The 18665-nt window shown below is 42.0% G+C and overlaps 1 protein-coding gene across 30 annotated transcripts in view; it reads right to left on the reverse strand.

The window, feature by feature from the left end:
• ZBTB20 (zinc finger and BTB domain containing 20) overlaps positions 1-18665 on the reverse strand; it is a 758521-nt gene that overhangs the window by 48252 nt on the left and 691604 nt on the right. For 24 of the 30 annotated variants that reach the window (XM_045507287.2, XM_074363908.1, XM_045507284.2 and 21 more), the window contains 2 exons: positions 13414-13577; positions 12854-13041 (listed from right to left, as the gene is read on the reverse strand). In XM_045507287.2, coding sequence (XP_045363243.2) covers positions 12854-13041; positions 13414-13424 — 199 coding nt within the window. In that variant the 5' untranslated portion in view covers positions 13425-13577. The remainder of the gene's footprint in view (positions 1-12853; positions 13042-13413; positions 13578-18665) is intronic. The other 6 variants (XM_074363967.1, XM_045507297.2, XM_045507298.2 and 3 more) reach the window with 1 other exon arrangement.

Below are 18665 nucleotides of genomic sequence, written 5' to 3' on the forward strand. Positions count from 1 at the left end.
ATGCTGAAGGGAACAGGGCAGGGGCATGCACAGGTTCTCCAATGCATTCTGAGATCAGACAGCACACACATCCATCGTCCATAATTTGAAAATTTCTCATTGATTAGAATGCACTTGAGGATAAGAAGGAACTTAATAGGTTAATGCTATACTGTGATATAAATAATGACCTAAACCTGTATCAAGAAAATGATCTAAACCTGTATCAAGAAAAAACATTCAGAAAAAAATTTTTTTAAATTTTCTATGCCATAGTTTCCTTATCTGTAAAACAGGATGTTTTCTAAGAATGATATCATGTATTAGATGCAAAGTAGATGCTCCATAGTATTAACTCTCTTCCAATTTTAGAAAAAAACAAGACAAGTGAAGCAATACTAGGGGAAGGGGAATGAAGGATTAGTAGGTACCAGTTAAGGAGTGCAAGGTTTATTTCGAGGGTAATGAAAATGTCCTAAAATTGTGGTGAGGATGCAAAACTCTCATAATAGATATTCACACTAAACTGAAAGCCATTGAATTGTACACTTTAAATAAGTGAACTGTATCTCAATAAAGCTGTTGAAAAAAAAGTAGGAGAATAAAAGAAGGCAAGATGATGATGGAGAGGCTCCCCTGCCTGCCCAGGCCTGAATCCAAGAAGGGGCAAGGCAAGGAGCCCTGGTCTTCTCCTGAAGGGAGGAACAAGCCCTCCTACAGACCCACGGCTTCTGTCTCCATCATTCTGAGGAAGGGTGAGGCACCTGCTACAAACTTCATTTATGTTGCATTAATTTTAGCACATTTTACTTAATAATTTAAAACACTTCAGTGATAGCTAATGCTCAGATTCACTGAGTTCTGTCTGCCTGGTGCTGTTTTAAGGGCTTTCCATATAGCGTTCCATCTAACCTTATAGTAATGCCATGAGATAGAGACTGTTTTCATTCTCATCAGGCACCTGAGGACATGGAAACACAGGTAGGTTAAGTAAAGGCACGTAAACTGCATGCATAGGCTGAAGTTCACATGAAAAGGGGCAAATAGCTAGACCATGAGGTGAGAAAACATTTCAGAGCAACACACAGTCCAAATCTCAGTCCATTATCAACATGTTCAAGAAACAGCTTTTGGGATCTGTTAGCACACCTGCCCCTGCCCTGCAGGCACGTGGAGAACCTGGAAAAGCCGCAGGAGTCAGTCCACATTGGACTTTTCCTCCTTAGCCTCTTGGTTTGAGGGCACATATTCCAGGGAAGTGGCTTTTTCCTTCCCTTAGTTCCCTGACCCCAGCCTAATGAAAGCCACACACTTGTGTCCGGGAACAGTACACACAGGCATGCATACGTGTGTGGGCCTGTCCCCTTAAGAAGTTCATAGACTCTGAGAGGGAGGCCTGGTCATGGTGCCAGGGGAGTTAAAGGCCTCCAGGTCAGGAAGTCCTCCTCTGGATGGAGGGCAGTACCCTCTGCTTAAAGCCTCTGCCTGTGGCACTGCCCAAGGACACCAAGTCTGCTCTGCCTGCCGCCTAGCATGTTAACCCAGGATTCCAAGGCTGCTTCCGGAGCCTCGGATCCAGTCACCCCTCTGGGACCTTAAGGGCAGGAATAAAACTGAATAGGCTAGATTTAGGGGAGTTTTCTTAAAATTGGAAAAAAGTACCCAAGCCAGCCTGGAGAGACCTATGATATTTCCCCGAGAAAAGGCTATACTTCCTTTTCCATGGGGTTAACGTCTCATAGTTGAAGTTCAGAATTTGCACGTGTATTTTCCATGAGACGTGGGATTATGCTCTGTAGCTCAAATTTATATACACCTTTCTTTCATAATCTCCTTTGTATCTAAGTACTGTTTGAGATATGAGGTAGGGAGACAATAAGTGATTATACAGGAAAGGAAATGATTATAGCAGAACACTGAATAACAAAGTTAATTTCGTTACCACTTCTTGAAATTCTTCACATGGTGTTCTATGTGCCACACCAAGCTTTCTTAACAATTATGTATGCCCTTGTCTAATATTGCATGAGATCTTGGCATAAAATTGATAACACGACACTAGCTGAAACCACTGAGGGTAAATGAGCAGGAGGAAGTTCGTTTCTGGCATTGGGGAGGAAAGGAAAAACTCCTCAAGGTCCATTTTGACGTCAACTATGAATTCATTGTTCCTTGTGAACTTATGAAGACTTGTATTCAAAATTCCTCCATGTGATTCATTGTATAACTTCTAGTAATGATAAAATAATTTTCTTATTTAGTTTTACAGTAATTTAATAGCAGAGCAAAGTAACATTTCATTTAGTTGTTTCCAGAGCACCACCCTGAAGGAGCAGGAATTGCAGATACTATGTGTCCAAGGACCATGGCCTTAGGGATGTCTTCAACCATCAAAGAGAACAATACAGACTAAGTAAACAAGTTAAAAAATGCCCAGCAAATAACGAACTTGAGGATGTCTTGTGACAATGAAGGTATACATGAGAACAATAAGTTATTAGTAACTGTTTGAATTGGACCTACTGTGAATGAAATTCACAGAATGTGGCTTTTTTTTTTTAAAAGGATTATGCTTCGAGATAACTTGCTTTAAAAATTTTTAGAAAATTTAAATGCTTGAAGTATATAATTCTTGTCTTCTACCTAATGCTCAGAGATTACTCAAGGTTAGTGAATATTTGTGAAGTCATCCAAAGAACATGTAACAATTCTTGCAAAATATTAGTTCTTATTAGCTACTGGGAAGAGAAACCAATGTTGGGAAGAAGTAGAAATCTAAAATAATAAAATTACTGATTCTTTGGGCTTGGATAATGATTTCAAATTTCCTTTACATATATTTATCATTCCAAATTGTCCTGTAAAATGTGAGGTCCAGTTCTCTCACTTTGCTTAATTAATTGCAGAATCTCCCTTAACACTGGTTTTTATTCTTCAGTCTGTAAGTGGGCTTGGGGCTGCCGTATCATAAAAATATTCATTACCCTGCTTTTACATTATATCTTCATTATTTCATTTTAGAGTATTAAACTTCATTAAAAAGTAGTTCATAATTGTTGCTTTCCCATTCATCCTCTGTTTGTTCCTGAAACCTTTTTTTTTTTTTTTTTTTTAGTGGTATTTTTGTGATGCCTCTGACTCTGTTCTCTCGACAGCCTCCATGAAGCGAACAACCCCTGACGTCTACAGCATCTGACACTGCTGACCTGGCTGATCTCTCTGCACTGTCCTATGTTTCCTACTATTTTAGGTTATATTTTCTTTCCCTCCTTCGAGGGTTCTTCATGCTCTCTCTATTATTCAGTGTAAATATTCCCCAAGGTTCTATTTTCCTTTTTTCTCTTAACAAAGTCTTCTCTAAATTTACTTCCACTTTCTTGGCTTTAAAATATTGCCTCTTGGCCAACGCATGTCCTAGCCCTAATTTCCAATCTTCCTGCTCTACTCCAGTACCCTATTGGTAACTCAATGTCAGTTATTCCCGCTGGGTCTACCCCGGGTATCTCATACTCAGCACTGTATAAAACTGAACTGTATTGTTTCTCTAAATACCTTCTTTTCATCTTCTTTCTTTGATATCTTGGAATTATCTCTGACGATTTCCTCTCCCTTGTCTAACAGTCAGCTCCTGGAACCATCCACCCTCATCCACAAAGTCTATTGAACCTGGCTCCTCCCTGTTCCCCTGTCACCAGCGCCTTCAGGTTACCAACAAGCTGAACTACTGACAAAGCTTCCTAGGTGTTGTCCTCCCTCCAGTCACCTCCTCCCACATCCAAGCATGCTCCACACCTTATTGCTAGATTAGATCTTCCCAAAGCCAAGTCCAGATCATGGCAACCCCTACTTAATACTGGTCCACAGCTTTGCCCCAGAATGCAAACACCTTATACTTTACCCTAATGCCTCATCTCCAAGGAAATTCTATTCAGCCTTCAAGAGAGCTCAAATGGAACCTTCTCTGTTAACTGGATTATCATGTATTTTATGAATTTTCTAACCTCTATCCAAGATAATGGTGACATGAGGGCATGTAGTTAAGTCTTAAGATTCTTGGTGGCAGGGTGTGTTTGTCTCCACCTCTGTACCCCTGCAAAACTCAGTGTAGTGCCAGACACCTAAGATGCACTCTACACATGCTTGCTAAGAGAATGAATCACAGTGAACTGATGCTCTGGTGCTTCCAGATACACAGGGATACACTTTAACCACCCTGTAGGGCGTCTGGCTGTGAATGTATTTGGTCTTCTCTATGAGACTCTTAAGTCTCCGAGCACAGGGCTTCAGTTTATAGAACGACCTCCTGTGCAATACCTAGGCTTGGTTCTCTACATTGAAAGCATTCAGTAACTTGATGGATGACTAGTCCTGTTTTCTTTTTTGTTCAGAAACAGGAATTCTCTTAGACACAGACTGAGTAACAGGCAGCAAGGTATGGTGGAGATGGAAAGAATGAGGTCCTGTCTTTGGCTCTTCCACTTACTACGCTGAGAACCTTCTGGCATGACACTTGCACTCTTTGGGCCTCAGCTTCCCCATCTGCATGGTAATAGGTTTAGGCCAGGTAAATTTCAATCTCTTTCAGTGCTGATAAAAAAAGTTCTAACTGGTACACATTCCTTAGAGAGAACAAAGGATGTGGAGGCAGAAGAAAAGCAAAAAAGAAAGCAGCACGTGCTTATTCAGCCGATGGGATAATAAGAGGTCTCACTATGGCACCTGGTGTGAAGTGAATGGTGGAAGGATCTGACTTGAAATTTCCTTAAAGCAAGACATTCTTAGAATCTTCGTGCATGCTCTCAATTGATCAAATGATCCATCTCTGAGGGCAGTACATGTGTTTTTTTTTTTTTTTTCAAGTCAGAATGTAAGAAGGCCTGACAGATATGGAGGAACACTAATTTTATGTAATTAAATTTGCCACAAGCGGAGGAAGCACATATGAAACTGTCACCAGCAGCTGCAGATAAGAATTAAAGATGTGCTGCAGCAAGATATGAGATGGCAGGATGAAGACTCCAGCCCTGAAAATCAGCAGTCGGCCTTAGCAATCACATGTGGACAATCAGAAGCACATTCATGCAGTTTCTGGGAGACTAATGTGGTGTGATGTAACTCAGAGCAATGGGCTGTGAGATCAGATTTTCAATGGACCTGGGAGGATTTCTGCAGAGGAATGATTACTAGAATCTGGAGGGACCACGAGTCGACAACAGAACTCCAGCATGGCACTTCTGGGAGTCTCTGTGGCTCCAGGAATGAACCTCTCAATAAGAAAAGTTATTCTGAACCTCTCATCAACAAATTATCACTGGCTCCTTCATAATACTTTCCTACATCTACTGACCTCATGCAAAGAAGGGCACTATTACTTATTAGAAAATAAAGAGTGGCTTGCTTTACTATTTATTTGGCAAGCAAATGTCTCTAAAGGGCCATGCAGTTCAGCCCAAATGACCATTAACGACAGGCAATGTTACCCAAATAAATATTAACTGCCCTGTGAGTTTATATTAAAATGAAGGCACACCGTCAGAAGGTCTGAGCATGGAAACTGAACTGCTCTGTTTTCTGAGAACACCATGCTCTTTTTGTGCCTCTGTGGTTTCGCTTCTGTTCCTTCTGCCTGGAAGGCCCTTCCCTCCCTCTTCTACTTTACACACGCCGACTCCTTCCAGGTCCTGGTGCAATGTCACTTGCCCTGTGAAGCCCTTCCCACTGCTTCAGGAGGTTGGGAGCTTTTTGTGCATCATCCAACACTTTCCTACTGCATTTGTACGACTGCTTTACAGGTTTAAAAGTTGGGGAAAGTGTGTGGGAACAGCGTGAGTTCCTAAAATGAAGGGACGATATTTTGTGCGTATTTTTGCCCTGAGTCCTAGCTGAGGACGTGGCACAGAAGCAGGGGTTCAACAGCATTGGGTGCATGACTAAATGAAGGAAGGCACGAATGGCTGAGGTGAAAGTAACTTCCAGAAATTACAGCATCAAGTGGTGATGGAAGAAATCCAGTCAAATTAGCATCATCAAGAGAGGACAATTTTTATAAAAAAAAAAAAAAGAGGGGCAATTTCATAAAAAGAGGTAGATTGTGATATGAAACATGAAGAAATATGATTTTTAAAAAATAAATGTGTCCCCAGATATAGTAAGTAGAAACTCTAAGAAATTAGAGCAAATGAAAAAAAAATGACTGGCCTTCTAATGTGTAAGTGTGGGATTAAGCACTGAAACCTCTAAATAAGAGGGTATCAAAGGTAATGAAAGTAATTCCAAAGAGATTATGTATCAATTAACTCAGAGACAGAGCGGTGACTTTTAAAACGGGAAACACTATCTTTAAAGAAACAAATCCATACTTAATAAGTAAGAGGTTTACTTGGTTAATGAAGTAGCAGGGAAACAGTTTAAACTGTTAGCAACAAAAAGGTAAATATATAAGTCTTTGTAGGAAGTAGAATAAAGAGGAATGCAAGACACTTTGGGGACAATGGGAGCATTTAGTCACACCAAAGATGCTCTATTTACTGTTTAACTGATGTGGACTCTATTAGGAAAGTAACAGCAGGCCGTAGGATAATGACTGTCTGTAGTGGCTGATTTCGTCCCATTTTTGGCGCTATTTCTTCTGCAAATTAGTGTGACCCCAAAATGTTTTCAGGATTGTCCAACTTGTCCTAAATTCCATAAATAAACTCTTTCAGAGGATGCTGTTTTTTGCCATGTCTCTATTACAGTTCTTCACAGATGGACCATTTTTGTCCTTCCAAAGTCTAAGAATAACTCTTTCAGTTATCAAGACATACCAAAATCCAGTTCAGCTGCTCCTGTGGGATTCCAGTTAGTTTAGACACATCTGCTGAGATACATGCATTTGAATCCAAATGAAGCTTTTGTTTGATTATACATTTTGAACATTTATGGAGGTTTTTTGGGGGCCAAAATGTTTTTCATTTTTTGGCACTGCAAACAGAGATCTTCAGTTATAAACACTGCCTTCTGAGCACCTCCAGCAGAAATCCAATCTTTTCATGTGAACAGGTGCCCCAGTAAGTTTTTGGAAGGTTTTACACTGAATCAGCTCTCTGATTGGAAACTTTCTGAACACGCAGTCAAATTTGCCAAAGAGACTTTCAAACTCGCTTGAGCAGTTTTCACTCATACAGACATACATTCACACGTACAGACAGCCTGAGTGAAAGCAAATCAGAGCCCTGTAAAATTGAAGTCTCTTTCTTAAAGGTTAAATACTATACACAGCCAAACTGAACAAGAAGGAGTCTGTGACAGGAGAGATAGTGAAGGAATAGCAAAAACAGAGGTTCAAATTCTCCATAAGTGTGCTCCTCTTAAAGCTTTACCTGAGAGTTTAGGTGACACATCCCTTCGGTAAAAATATTTTATCTCACCCAGTTTCAAACAAACGCTCAAGCATTTGTGTTCTGACACACTGTACCTTAGAGTATTGCTACTAATTCCTTTTACTCACAAATTTCTTCAAATAGTTATTTTGAAACACTTCCTTCTCAAACACAAATAGGTCAACCAGATGCAAATTCAAAGGAACTGAAAACACTACTTTCTAAATCAGGGGTTCGTTGTGTTACCCCAAAAGGTAAAGACCCCAGTTCTTGTCTTACTCAAAAGATACGATTTACAGATGGGAGACGGAAAGCGTTGTGTAGCAAACAGATTTTAAAAGATTTATTTAAAAAAGGAAAAGTACACCTCCAAGAAGAAGAGGCGGGCTGATCCAAGGGAGGAAAAAAATGTGTTTTTTGGTCTCCCCTTTCTCTTACACCCCCATTTAGAGGTGGTCTCTTGACTGATTGACAGCTCTTCTCCCTGGAATGCTTAGTCATGTTTGGCCCCTTTTGCACATGTCCTTACCCACGGTGTATTCAGGAAAACCTGGGGAGGGGGGTTGGTGGCTAAATCAAAATGTTAATTACAATACAACAAGCACTGGGTCGTGTCCGGTTAAGTCTACCGCGTAGTCGTGGCTGTCGGGTTCTAACCTGTTTCTTGCTGGCTTTAATTTAGAAGTGAAGTCCCTTTATGCTGGAAGCAGGCATAACACCATCTTCCAGACCATCCCCCCCTCTCCTTCACCTGTCTGCCCAGTGCCCCCACTTATCTAACTACCTAACAGTTGGGAAAACCTCTGTTTTACCTGATTCCCCATAACTTTTCTTTTCCGGTTTGAATCTAAACTGAAAAGCTGTTACAGCGTAAAATAACTTTGTAAGCCTTAACCCTGAAAAGTTATTACAGAGTGGAAACACTCCCACATTGGACATGCCGGGGATTCAGGGGGAAATCTGCTTTCAAGTTGTTCTGATGGCCCTGGACCAGACGCTCTAAGGTGGCCAGAAACCTTGGTCTACACCCACTTAGCAGATTTCTGGCTCCTGATCAGGGACTGAGAGGTTTATTTGTAGAAATGAATCATTTCCTTCAAAATATCCTTTACCCTATTTACATGCTTGCATATTCCTTCCATTTTGTTTTCCCCCTACAGCTTCACTAAGGGAATTAATTATCTAGAAGAACAGGAACATACAGTAAGTACATCTGAGATACAGGATGAGACACAGTATGTCATCTATTAGGCCTGGCTAAGACCAGCAGCTGATGCTAAATGGGAAGGAACATGCACCAAATGTTTTTTAATCACAAAGTTAGTAATTAATTGCTCTTTAAAATACATCTTATGCTTCTTTCTGTCTGTGTACATGAAATGCACATTTATTACATGCCAAAAATTACAACATTATGGTTTAAATGTGACTGGCACGGAAGTCCGGAAATCAGAGTTAATGTTCCCACAGCAACTTTAATTCTGTCCGTGTGCACATGTAGAGCTGTAACAGTCTTCCGTTCCAGGGTAATACACAGAGATGGCTTGGGGAGGGCCACTAAAGACCCATATCCTCAACTGTAGTTACAGGAAAAAAACAATGGATAAAAGCCGTGCTCCTTTCCACCTACGTGGATGAAAAACAATGTCCCCGCGCCCGGTGTTGTGTAATCAGCAATGGAAGAATCTGCTGTGATGCCGGCACTCAAGGGGACAGTTTCTGTTGCTGTGGGAACCTGAACTTTGCATTTCCTGACTTTGGGGTAATTAAAATGTCAGCCTTAATGTGGCATTAATGGAGTTTGCTATAAAAAAAAAATCCTCTTTGTTTTGTTCTCAAAAAAAAAAAAAAAAAAAAGCCTCAAAGTTCACACTGAACCAAGTGTACTAAAATCTTTCATCTCGGGGACCAAGCAAAGGGTTGGGAGACGGCAGGCCAGCGAGGAGGGAGCACAGCAAGAGCCCACCAGTCTCCTCGATGGCGTTCAGCCCCGGCAGATTCATGCCACCTCCAGCGCTAAAGTTAAACCCACCCACACAACAGTTTGGTAATGTGTAAAGGTTAAATTAAAAATAAATAAAAACTGTTAACGCGGAAGTGCATCTTGGCAAGGACACAGAAAATCAGAGGATTTGATGAGGCCAGGGCAAAACACGCGAAGGTACGCAACCACAGATGTCAGCTTCCAACAAAATGAAGACCTCAGAATAGGCGGTTCCACAGCCAAGAGTAGGGAGGACTGGCCAAAGGGGGAGAATCGCGTCTCCCTTCAATGGGAGCCCGATCCAGGGAAAAACAAAGTGGGTGCGTGCATCACACGTACATGGCTGTGATGTGCTACAGCTGCACGGTCATCGAAAAATGCTTCTCCCGTGGGGAGCTTCATCTGCCCCCTAACTTGGTTTAGCCCTGTGTTAGCATTTAAAGGGAGAGCCTGGCTCAGCTCTTCCTCAGCCTGTGCCGTGGACTTGTTCTGTCAAACGCTGGGGGTTTGGTACCCTTTGAGACTGAAACTCATCTCAATGCCGTCGTCTGCATTTGTCTAGGTTTTTAGAAACAGTGAAGAGGTGACAAACCAGGAGGTGACAGGGGAATATGGCTAAAAGGTTGTAGAGGGTGCACTGCGAAGCAGCACAGGTTTCAGTAGCGGTATCAACGTTGTCATTTCACGGAGGAAAGCACTTCTCAGCGATGTCCCTGCTTGGTTTGAACAGTACTGGGATCTTTTGCCAGTTTTGAAAAGGCTCAGCAGGTTAAATAGCCAACTGAGAACTTAAGGGGTCAGATGTCCTCTTTGCTTCAAAACGTGCCCTTCAGATGCAGCAACGCCATGGCTTGCCCTCCCTGACCAGTGTGCATGCGGAGCTGACTTTTCTTTTGTGGGGATGCTTACACATCGTGTTTTATAACCCCGTCGCCAATATGAGTAGTTGCATGTTGTCAAGATGCCTGTTTCGAGCCAGGAATGCCATTTCTGGGCTCGGAACAGAGAATTCAGGCAGCTCACAGTGAGCGCAAATCCACAGACATCCCTCAGTATCTGAACAAGTTAACTACCTAGCACAGCATTCATCTATCTGGGCGTCAATTTTCTCAGTTTTCTTATCTGTAAATTGGGAAGAATTATAATGACTGACGGAAAATGGCCATTAAGGCATGACTAAAAATAATTTTGCCAAACACATGACAAATAAAAAGGTGCTATAAAAATTCAGGCACTTGTGAAAGCTTGGAACACCACACACGGGTGGAATGTTTCTGAAGTTAAAGATACTAAACAAGTCAAGGGCACTATTTTTAAATGCCCCAAATCTGTTAGTTCTAAATAGAAACTGAATATTTTACCTTAAAGAAATTAGGGTTTTAAATTAATCTATGGTAAGAATGACATTTGAAAGTAGAAAAAAAAAAATCCTCTTGAATGCAAGAAGAGCATCCAAAAATTTTAACAGCTTAAAATAAACCTCTTTCCTGTCTTCTCTCAAGCAATCTCCAAATGGACAGATTTCTGTGAATCTTTCCTCAAAACAATTTTCTTCTAAGTGTAGGCTCAAATCAGGACAAACTACAAGCCAAACATATTTGGAGAAAAGTATAATCAATTTAAACAACAGGTTGGAGCAGAGAAGGCTTACACATCTTAATGGCAAAATCAGATTGACTTTCTGAACAGCTGGAGATTACGTTTCTCCTCCCTTTTTGTTCTCCTTCCAACTGCATTCGTACTTTACTGAGCTCAGATCCACCAGCCTCCTAGGGGTCACCAAGGGGCTGTGGCTCGTGCACGTTCCACGCTCATGCCAAGGCCTGGCCAGAGGATGCTTATGGTAAAGTGTAATCAGCAAAGCCCAGTGCCTTTTTTTCTGTTAAGCAAAACATTCATTTTGCTGTAACGGGATTTCTGGGCTAAGGCCATTCTATGTAATCTGCCCCATAAGCTGTGGCAGAAAGCCAGGCGTCGGAGGTCTGCACGCAGGAGCTCCAGGCCCTTCTCTGCAGGAACAGGCTACCTTCCTGGTAGGTAGGGACAGTGCGCACATGTCTACGGGCACCGTGCCACGCTATTTTCCAATTCTTCCTGTAATTACTATTAGGCTGGAGACTGCTAGGCAAGAAGGCCAAGGATGTTACTATTTTGACGGGCCACAGAACACAGTCCCTGCCTCTGACCCCCAAGTTTCTCTATAGAAGCAGCAGCTTTGTACAAATTGCACGAGCGGCAGAGATTTGGATCTTGTTAATTTCTCGTTTGTTCTCTAGTGACAGCCAGAGTGTGGTCTCAGCTCAGCCCCTGAACAGCACCAGCCTCCTTCACCCCAACCCCAACCCCAAGGTCATGTCCCCTTATCTAGAGACTATTACAATGAAGAGAGTAGGGAATGGAATGTCCCAGCCTCATTCACCTCTCGCCCTTTTTGCAGAGTTTAACGTTTGCTTCATCAGAAAAACCACAATAGGAGATTTAGAATCTCATTTCCTAATTAATAATTTTTGCTTTGAGGACAGGGCAAATGGAGTACCTTTTTGAAAATAAAACTTGTTTGGTCTTATCTTTCTCAGTCTAAAGAAGAATACAGCAGCTCTTTGCCTGACATCCGTTATGGAGACCAGTTCAGAGTGGCTGTCGGGTATCTCAAGACTAAAAGGAATATTCCTTTGGATTGGACTCCAAAGTTACTCCATTCCTTTCCATTGTCAACACGTGTGTTTCTTTCTCTCTGAAGTACTGAGTTATGTTTCGGAAAGAGAAAATACCTCCTAAACGTGATTTATCAACCCTCTTAAAATAGAATTTGAAGAAGTGACTCTCAGATTAGTGGGAAGACAGTAAAAATAAACAGCGATGGAGGGATTTCAATAGCGACAATCTCATTAAGCTGCCCATTTCCAAATTTAGCCTGTAGGCAGTTTTTTTAATTAAAAAATATTTTTAACCTGAGTTCGTACTGGCTACGTGAAGTCTGGGTGGCTTCTGAATTCTTGGAAGCCATTCTCTTTTCTTCTGTAAATTTTGCTATCCTTTAACCACTTCAAAATAAATTAAAAACTGGGAAGACAGAAATTCAGCCAAGCTACAATAACTAAGGCAAAGCTGACTGGGGTTATGTAATCTCAAAAATGGACATTTCCTTGGGTCTAACTGGCCTTTTGAGGTCCGTATTTGGTTGTTCAATTTCGTCATGGTGGAAGTGCCATTATTCAGATTGTGGGGACAAAAGAATAATTAGAAAGCAGCAAATGGACTCGTGTTGTTGAGTTAATGTTATGAAAGAGAAAGTGGTTCATGTAGTTTATCAGCCTTTTGAGGCCACAGGGCTGGTTACCTGGTTTTAAAACACACCCGAGCTTTGAAAATATAGATGTTGGCTGACTCAAAATGGTGGCAAGTTACTTTTGGCTACTTTAGAAGACCAAATGGAAACAGCTTGCTCTGAATGCAAAAAAGCCCGAACCCAGCGGAGAAGCCAGCTCCAAGCCCCGCAAAGACACCATCACCTTAGTGGTGTACTCACAATCAGATGACCCGGTGTGAGCGTGAGAGTTTGTCAGTGAATGTGTTGAGTGGATGAGGGCTGGGTCGGGAGACAGAACAGCTTCAAAGTTCAGGCAGGGAAGGCCCGGCTTGGCGCTGGATCCACCCGGCTGAGTAATCTCATTCTCCTCAGATGCCTTCTGGTTTTCAGCTGTCTTGGGTTTCTTCCTGAAAATAAACAAAGGGCCCTTTGAAGGAACTGACTGCATATTTGGGAAAAGGCATTTTTAGAATCTGTTAAAGATAACTTGATTTTTTTTTTCTGGGGGGGATGGGAGAGAGTCCAGTATGTCCCTTGTTTTAAAACAAGCTGATTCTTGTTTTTTTCCCTCCAGTAATGGCCTAACTGGGAACACATGAAAGCATATGGGCCGAGCAAACAGCACCACATTTGGACTCTGTTGGCTGCATAAAAAGACCCTGTCCCAGAACTTTAGACAGCTTGAGCTACGTATGGTTGACATTATCCAAGAAAGCATCCTTTTTCTCCCCCCTTAAGAGTTTTAACATGGTCTGGAAAAATACTAGTGGAGGTTTTACCGTTCTAGCATTTGTCAGGACGCTTAGAGACAGGACCCGTGGAGTAATGGGAGGAGCACTGGACTGGGAGTCACGAGACTTGAGCTATGGTACTAGCTGTGCCTCTAACTTGCTGTGTGGCCTTGGGCACCTCACTTCACCTCTCTGGGCTTCAGCTTCCTCATCTGTAAAATAAAGGGCTTGGATTAGAAGGCCTTAACGGTTCCTTCCACTTTAAAGTTTCTATTCAGTGGAACACATTATGGAACAGTCAACTTTCTTGCTTGCTGTTATTAGATTTTCTTTTAGATCAACACAATTTGAAATCACAATCTAAACTTGCAAGCTATGCAGATGAGAGGGATGGTGATGAAAGGATTTGGTAAAGCAGCAAATGAAAAGTGAAAAGAAGAGCTTAGATTCCAGTAGGTAAAGAAGGAAGGTATCACAGGCAGATCCTCTAGGCCAACTCTTTGCTCATCCAAAGTCTAAGACTCCCTTTGGTTTTTGCTTTAGTGTACGATCCTAGAGTAAGGACTGAGATTGTATGTTTGGGATTGTGTGTTTGGGAAGAGATAGGTGAAGGGAATTAGAAAGTAATTGTTGCTAATTGTTATTTGGGACCAAGAATAGGAAGTGGAAGAGCTCAGCCATCAGTCAGCTCCTCTCCTTAGGACCATGCAACTGATACAGGCAAATAGATACTCTGCTTATGCTGCATGCACCCTAGGTCCTAGTCAAACTGGATTATTTATCATCCCCTGAACATCCCCCCAGTTTCCTTGACTCTGTGCCTTTTCTATCATCCTGTGTATGGTAAGCAGAGGAAGTATTTTCTGTTTTGGTAAAAGATTACGTGTGGTACAGAATGTGTTGTAAGTAGGTCTGTTTCCATGTTTCCCTTGCTTCTCTAAGCATGGCAATGGACTTGTTATACAGAATATTTTGTATTGAAATTTGTTGCACTGGGTAGTTAAATCTGCCCTCGCAGAATATGGTGTTATGATTAGCATGCTGTGTTTCTGGTCCAACAGGTTGTGAAATCAAATCTGCTTTTCCAGAGGGCAGGAGGCAGAGATGGCATGGGAAAGATGAAAATAGAGGGAGAGCTTTCAGACGTATTTTTCAGGATGGAGGAAGCCAATATAAAAGCAACAATACAAAAGCAACAAAATGCAGTCTTTTACTCTTTGTTGAATGGGTGACTATGGAATTAACCCCCAATTCTTGAGCATCTACATGGACCTCCAAGGAGCTCGTTTCTGGTGTTCAGTGTAAGGAAGTATCCAAGATCAAAGCTTCCAGAGCCCAACTCCTTTTTTTCCATGAAAACCAATGCCTCCTCTATGGTTCCTATTTCTATCACTGCTGTCTGTCACCAGCTTGCAAACCTCAGGGTCATACACTTTCCTCTGCCTTCAAGCCAGTTTGTCAAGTCGTGACAAATGTGCTTCCTTCATGTTTTGCACATCTCTCTTTCCTTTCCGTTCCACTGCTATCACCTTAACACTTTTTATTTAGGCTGTTGTTTACTTTCTGACTCTCCATCCTCCTTGACTTCTCTAGTCCCACAGCTTTGCATTCACTAAATCTGAGAGGACCATGTTAGAATTCCATATCTGCTCTGCTTAGCTCACATGCCCTGCATATTGGCCACACTGGACTCTCAAATATCTCAAATATTCTCGGAACATGCTGGAGAATCTACATCCTTGGCTCTACATCTTCGCTCAAGTTATTTTCCTTTCTTTGAATGACTTTTCAAAAACCTCTAACAGTTGAAATCATACTTATCCTTTATACTTACTAAATGTTGCCCCATCTTAAATAACTGTCTTGATTCCTCCGACCAGATAGGACTTCTCCTGTTCTCTCTCCCTCTAACCTTTCTCCTCCCTCTAACCTTTCCTTGAAATCTCCAAACACGTTTCACTTCTCTTATTTTACTCATTAAATTTTGTTTCAATAATGGTTATGTCCCTCATCCATCCTATGAGACTGTAAACTCTCTGAGGGTAAGAAAACGTCATAGTTATTTTCGAATTCCCTGTGTTCATCCATTCATTACCTCTTCCTTCTCTCCCACTATTCACTTATTCATGTATTAATTTCACAAATACGTATCTTGCCTCTGATGTGCCAGCGTGGGCTAGGAGGTAAAACAAGCCTGGTTTCTGCCCTCCCAGATTTGCTGTCTAGCGTATACTGTTAAGCAGAGTAGCTTAGACACAGCTGTCATTCAATATAGATTTGTTGATAGAATGAAATTGAGTTGAAATTAAAGTATATTTTGAGAATAGTTATAGTCTGAATCCCAATTAAGTTTCCTCCTCTTTATGCAGCAGTGAAATCTGCCTTGACTGCCTGCTTTTCCTTTGAATCTATGAAGGGCATCTGATGAGAATAGGACCATTTTGCTCATTAAAGTGAGGCTGGTCCTCATGAGTCATTTAAATATCGAGATGAAACACTAATAGCAGATATCATTTGACAGAAAAAAAGTATTTCTGATGCTCATAGACAAGGCCTAGGCTACTTTCAGATGTGTGCTTCGGGAAATTAAAGAAGCCCTCTTTCAAACACGAGTACCTGGCCAACCAACCAACACTGCTCTTTTGTTTTTAACTTTGCAAAAGTTGGATTGCTCTTTATATCAATGGCTTTACTTCCTTCCCTAGATCTGCCCTGCTTCCTACCTGACATTGCGCACCGTACCCTCTTGTTTGTTGTCTCGAGGATCACCTCTGGAGAACATTCATAGCCCAGAGCCACTGAAACCACCTCTACAAGTAGAAAATGTTGAAAACTCAACCTTTTGGCTCACCCCTTCATTTTCCTAATACCACTTCACTTGTCCTTTTACCCCTGGGCTGTTTCCCAACTGCACAGATAACAGAGAGGCACTCGTTGCCTTAGAAACAATTCATTTTCCATCTCACTCTCTCTGATAGTTCTTCTGGACTCCTTTTTCCAGAGCTGAGAAACACTAAAACACAGCACCGTCTCCGTCTAGACATGCACAAGGGCTGCTATTTTGACCCTGTTTTAGTTCCTATTTTACTAAGGAGGAAAAAGCAAGTCCTGTTGTAATTAACTGAAAATACTTCTTTGGTTGTGTGAAAAGAAATGCATAAATATGGCACGTCAGGAGGGCAGGTCTCTCCAAGCTGTTGCGGTGGTGCATTATTCCCTGGGGCCTTTAGAGGGCAGCAGTGCACCAGCTGACTCCTAGCAGCAAGTCAGGCAAACTCCCCACCAGACCAGAACCTTCCTCCTGGTCACCATGCCAAAGGTTGGTCTGCCAAGCTCTGGCCGCTCAGCCTTTCTTTCTTTTCAGTTCCTCTCTCTCCCTCTCCCTCTCTCTCGCTCTCTGTCTCTCTCAATTTCTCTCTCTCTCACCATCCCTCCTCCCTCCCTCCCTCAATGTTAAAATTATACACTCTGATGAAGTCGCCCCTCAACCGGAAAATGAAAGCTCCAATGAAAAACTTAGACAAGCCAACAACAACAAAGAAAGAAACTAGGAGAAAGGGGAAAGGGGGCTGGTGAGGGGGGAGGACTTAAGAACAAGAAAAGGGCAGATGTTTCGTAAATATATGCAAAGCAAAACTGGGTGTACCCTGAACACACTTCCACAGAGAAACAGACCAATCATTGTGCACTTCCTCCTGCCAGGCTGGTGGGGCTCTGCATTCAAAAAAAGAAAAAAAAAAATGTGGCCGCAGGCACCTGCCTTTCAACGGTCAGTTCTGACATTCTGACTATCTCCCAATTGTCCAGAGAGAACAAAAACATTTTCATCTCCCCACTGCAAACATTTCTGTTATGATAAAAAGGCCGCCTCTAGATCTGGGAAGGCATTTTGAGGTGACTGGCGGCTGAGTTAGCCAGCAGGACCCACTAGTTTTTAACTCTCCTTGTGCTGGCCCTGGCAACAAGTTTTGGGCTGAAATGTAGCAGTGAGTAAGGTTGTGGAGGATGTTGGCTCTTTCCTTAATAGACCATATTGTAGGTGGAAAGAAATACTACATGAAAACATACTGAGGAGATGGTAGTATTAAGGTTGTTAAATGCATGGGAATGAACTAGATTGGTAGCACTTGATGTATAGATTTCACACTTCTTTGCACATAAGGCACACATTCAGTGATGGCAATGCTTTCTGCAACATATGGAAAATAAATATTTTATCTGTGTGAGCTCTCATCAGTCTCCAGGGGCTGCTGAGAAAGAGAGCATTCTCTTCTGTCTCCCTCTCCCAATTTTCTCTCTTTGCTGGGCTCCCACCCTCTCCGGCACATTAACATGCCTACCACTTATCAGCCTGGTTGGATGGAAAAGAATTAGTCAAAACCTCCTTTTGATAAATACTCATTGGATTGTGATAATTTTGATCCATGACCCTCCCCACCCCTCACCCCTGCCCTGATCTTTTTGGTGTGGTAACCATTTCCTTACTCTCCTTCCCAATAATACATGAAGGAGGCTTAGTAGAGTGTTTAGGGAGTGGGGCAAAGGGGAGGTGGTAACAGACCATCTCAGTGGGGGCTGATAGTAGAACTGAGCTCCACCACTCAGTAGCTGTGTGCCCTGGGCAGATTCCTCTGCTCCTCTCGACCTCAGTTTCCTCATCTGTACAATGGAAATAACAATACTACCCTTCTAGGGCTGATGTGAGGGTTAAATGAGATAATTCATGTCACATGATGAGCACAGGGCTGGCACACGGTCAGCGTCCCATGGTGGTAGCTCTTTCAGAGAGAGCATCAGTTCTGTGGTTTTCATCATTTCAGATAGAAGGTGGCACTTCCTTTACTTTACTAATCTTTTTAAATATTGAGATTTGGGTAGGGGCAAATGGATTGTAACTGCAGCAAAGGCAGAAAGAAGGCTAGGATACACAATCTGTTCTCCTACACTTTGATTTCATGGTATCACCCTCCTGACACCTCTTTTCTGTTCACGTGTTTGTTGTCGCTGCTGCCGCACCATTAGCTCCTCTTGAAGTTGAGGGTCAAGTAAGCTACACTTGGCCTGTGAAGCCCATCAAACCTAAGCACTATGGTCTATTCATTGACGTCAACACTCGGCACTCTAGCTTATCACGTCTTCTTACAATCTGTCCTTTCACCTCTTGGTCTAATGTTCTTAGATCAATTTAAGATGTTTTCATGATAAAAATATTTTATTCTCTCAATTTTTTGAACCTTCTTGGCAAGGTTGATTTATAATGTTTTTCAGTATATTTTCTCTCTCACTGTATCAGTCAAGAT

The sequence above is a fragment of the Camelus bactrianus genome, chromosome 1 (assembly GCF_048773025.1).
Source record: "Camelus bactrianus isolate YW-2024 breed Bactrian camel chromosome 1, ASM4877302v1, whole genome shotgun sequence".
NCBI classification, from domain to species: Eukaryota; Metazoa; Chordata; class Mammalia; order Artiodactyla; family Camelidae; genus Camelus; species Camelus bactrianus.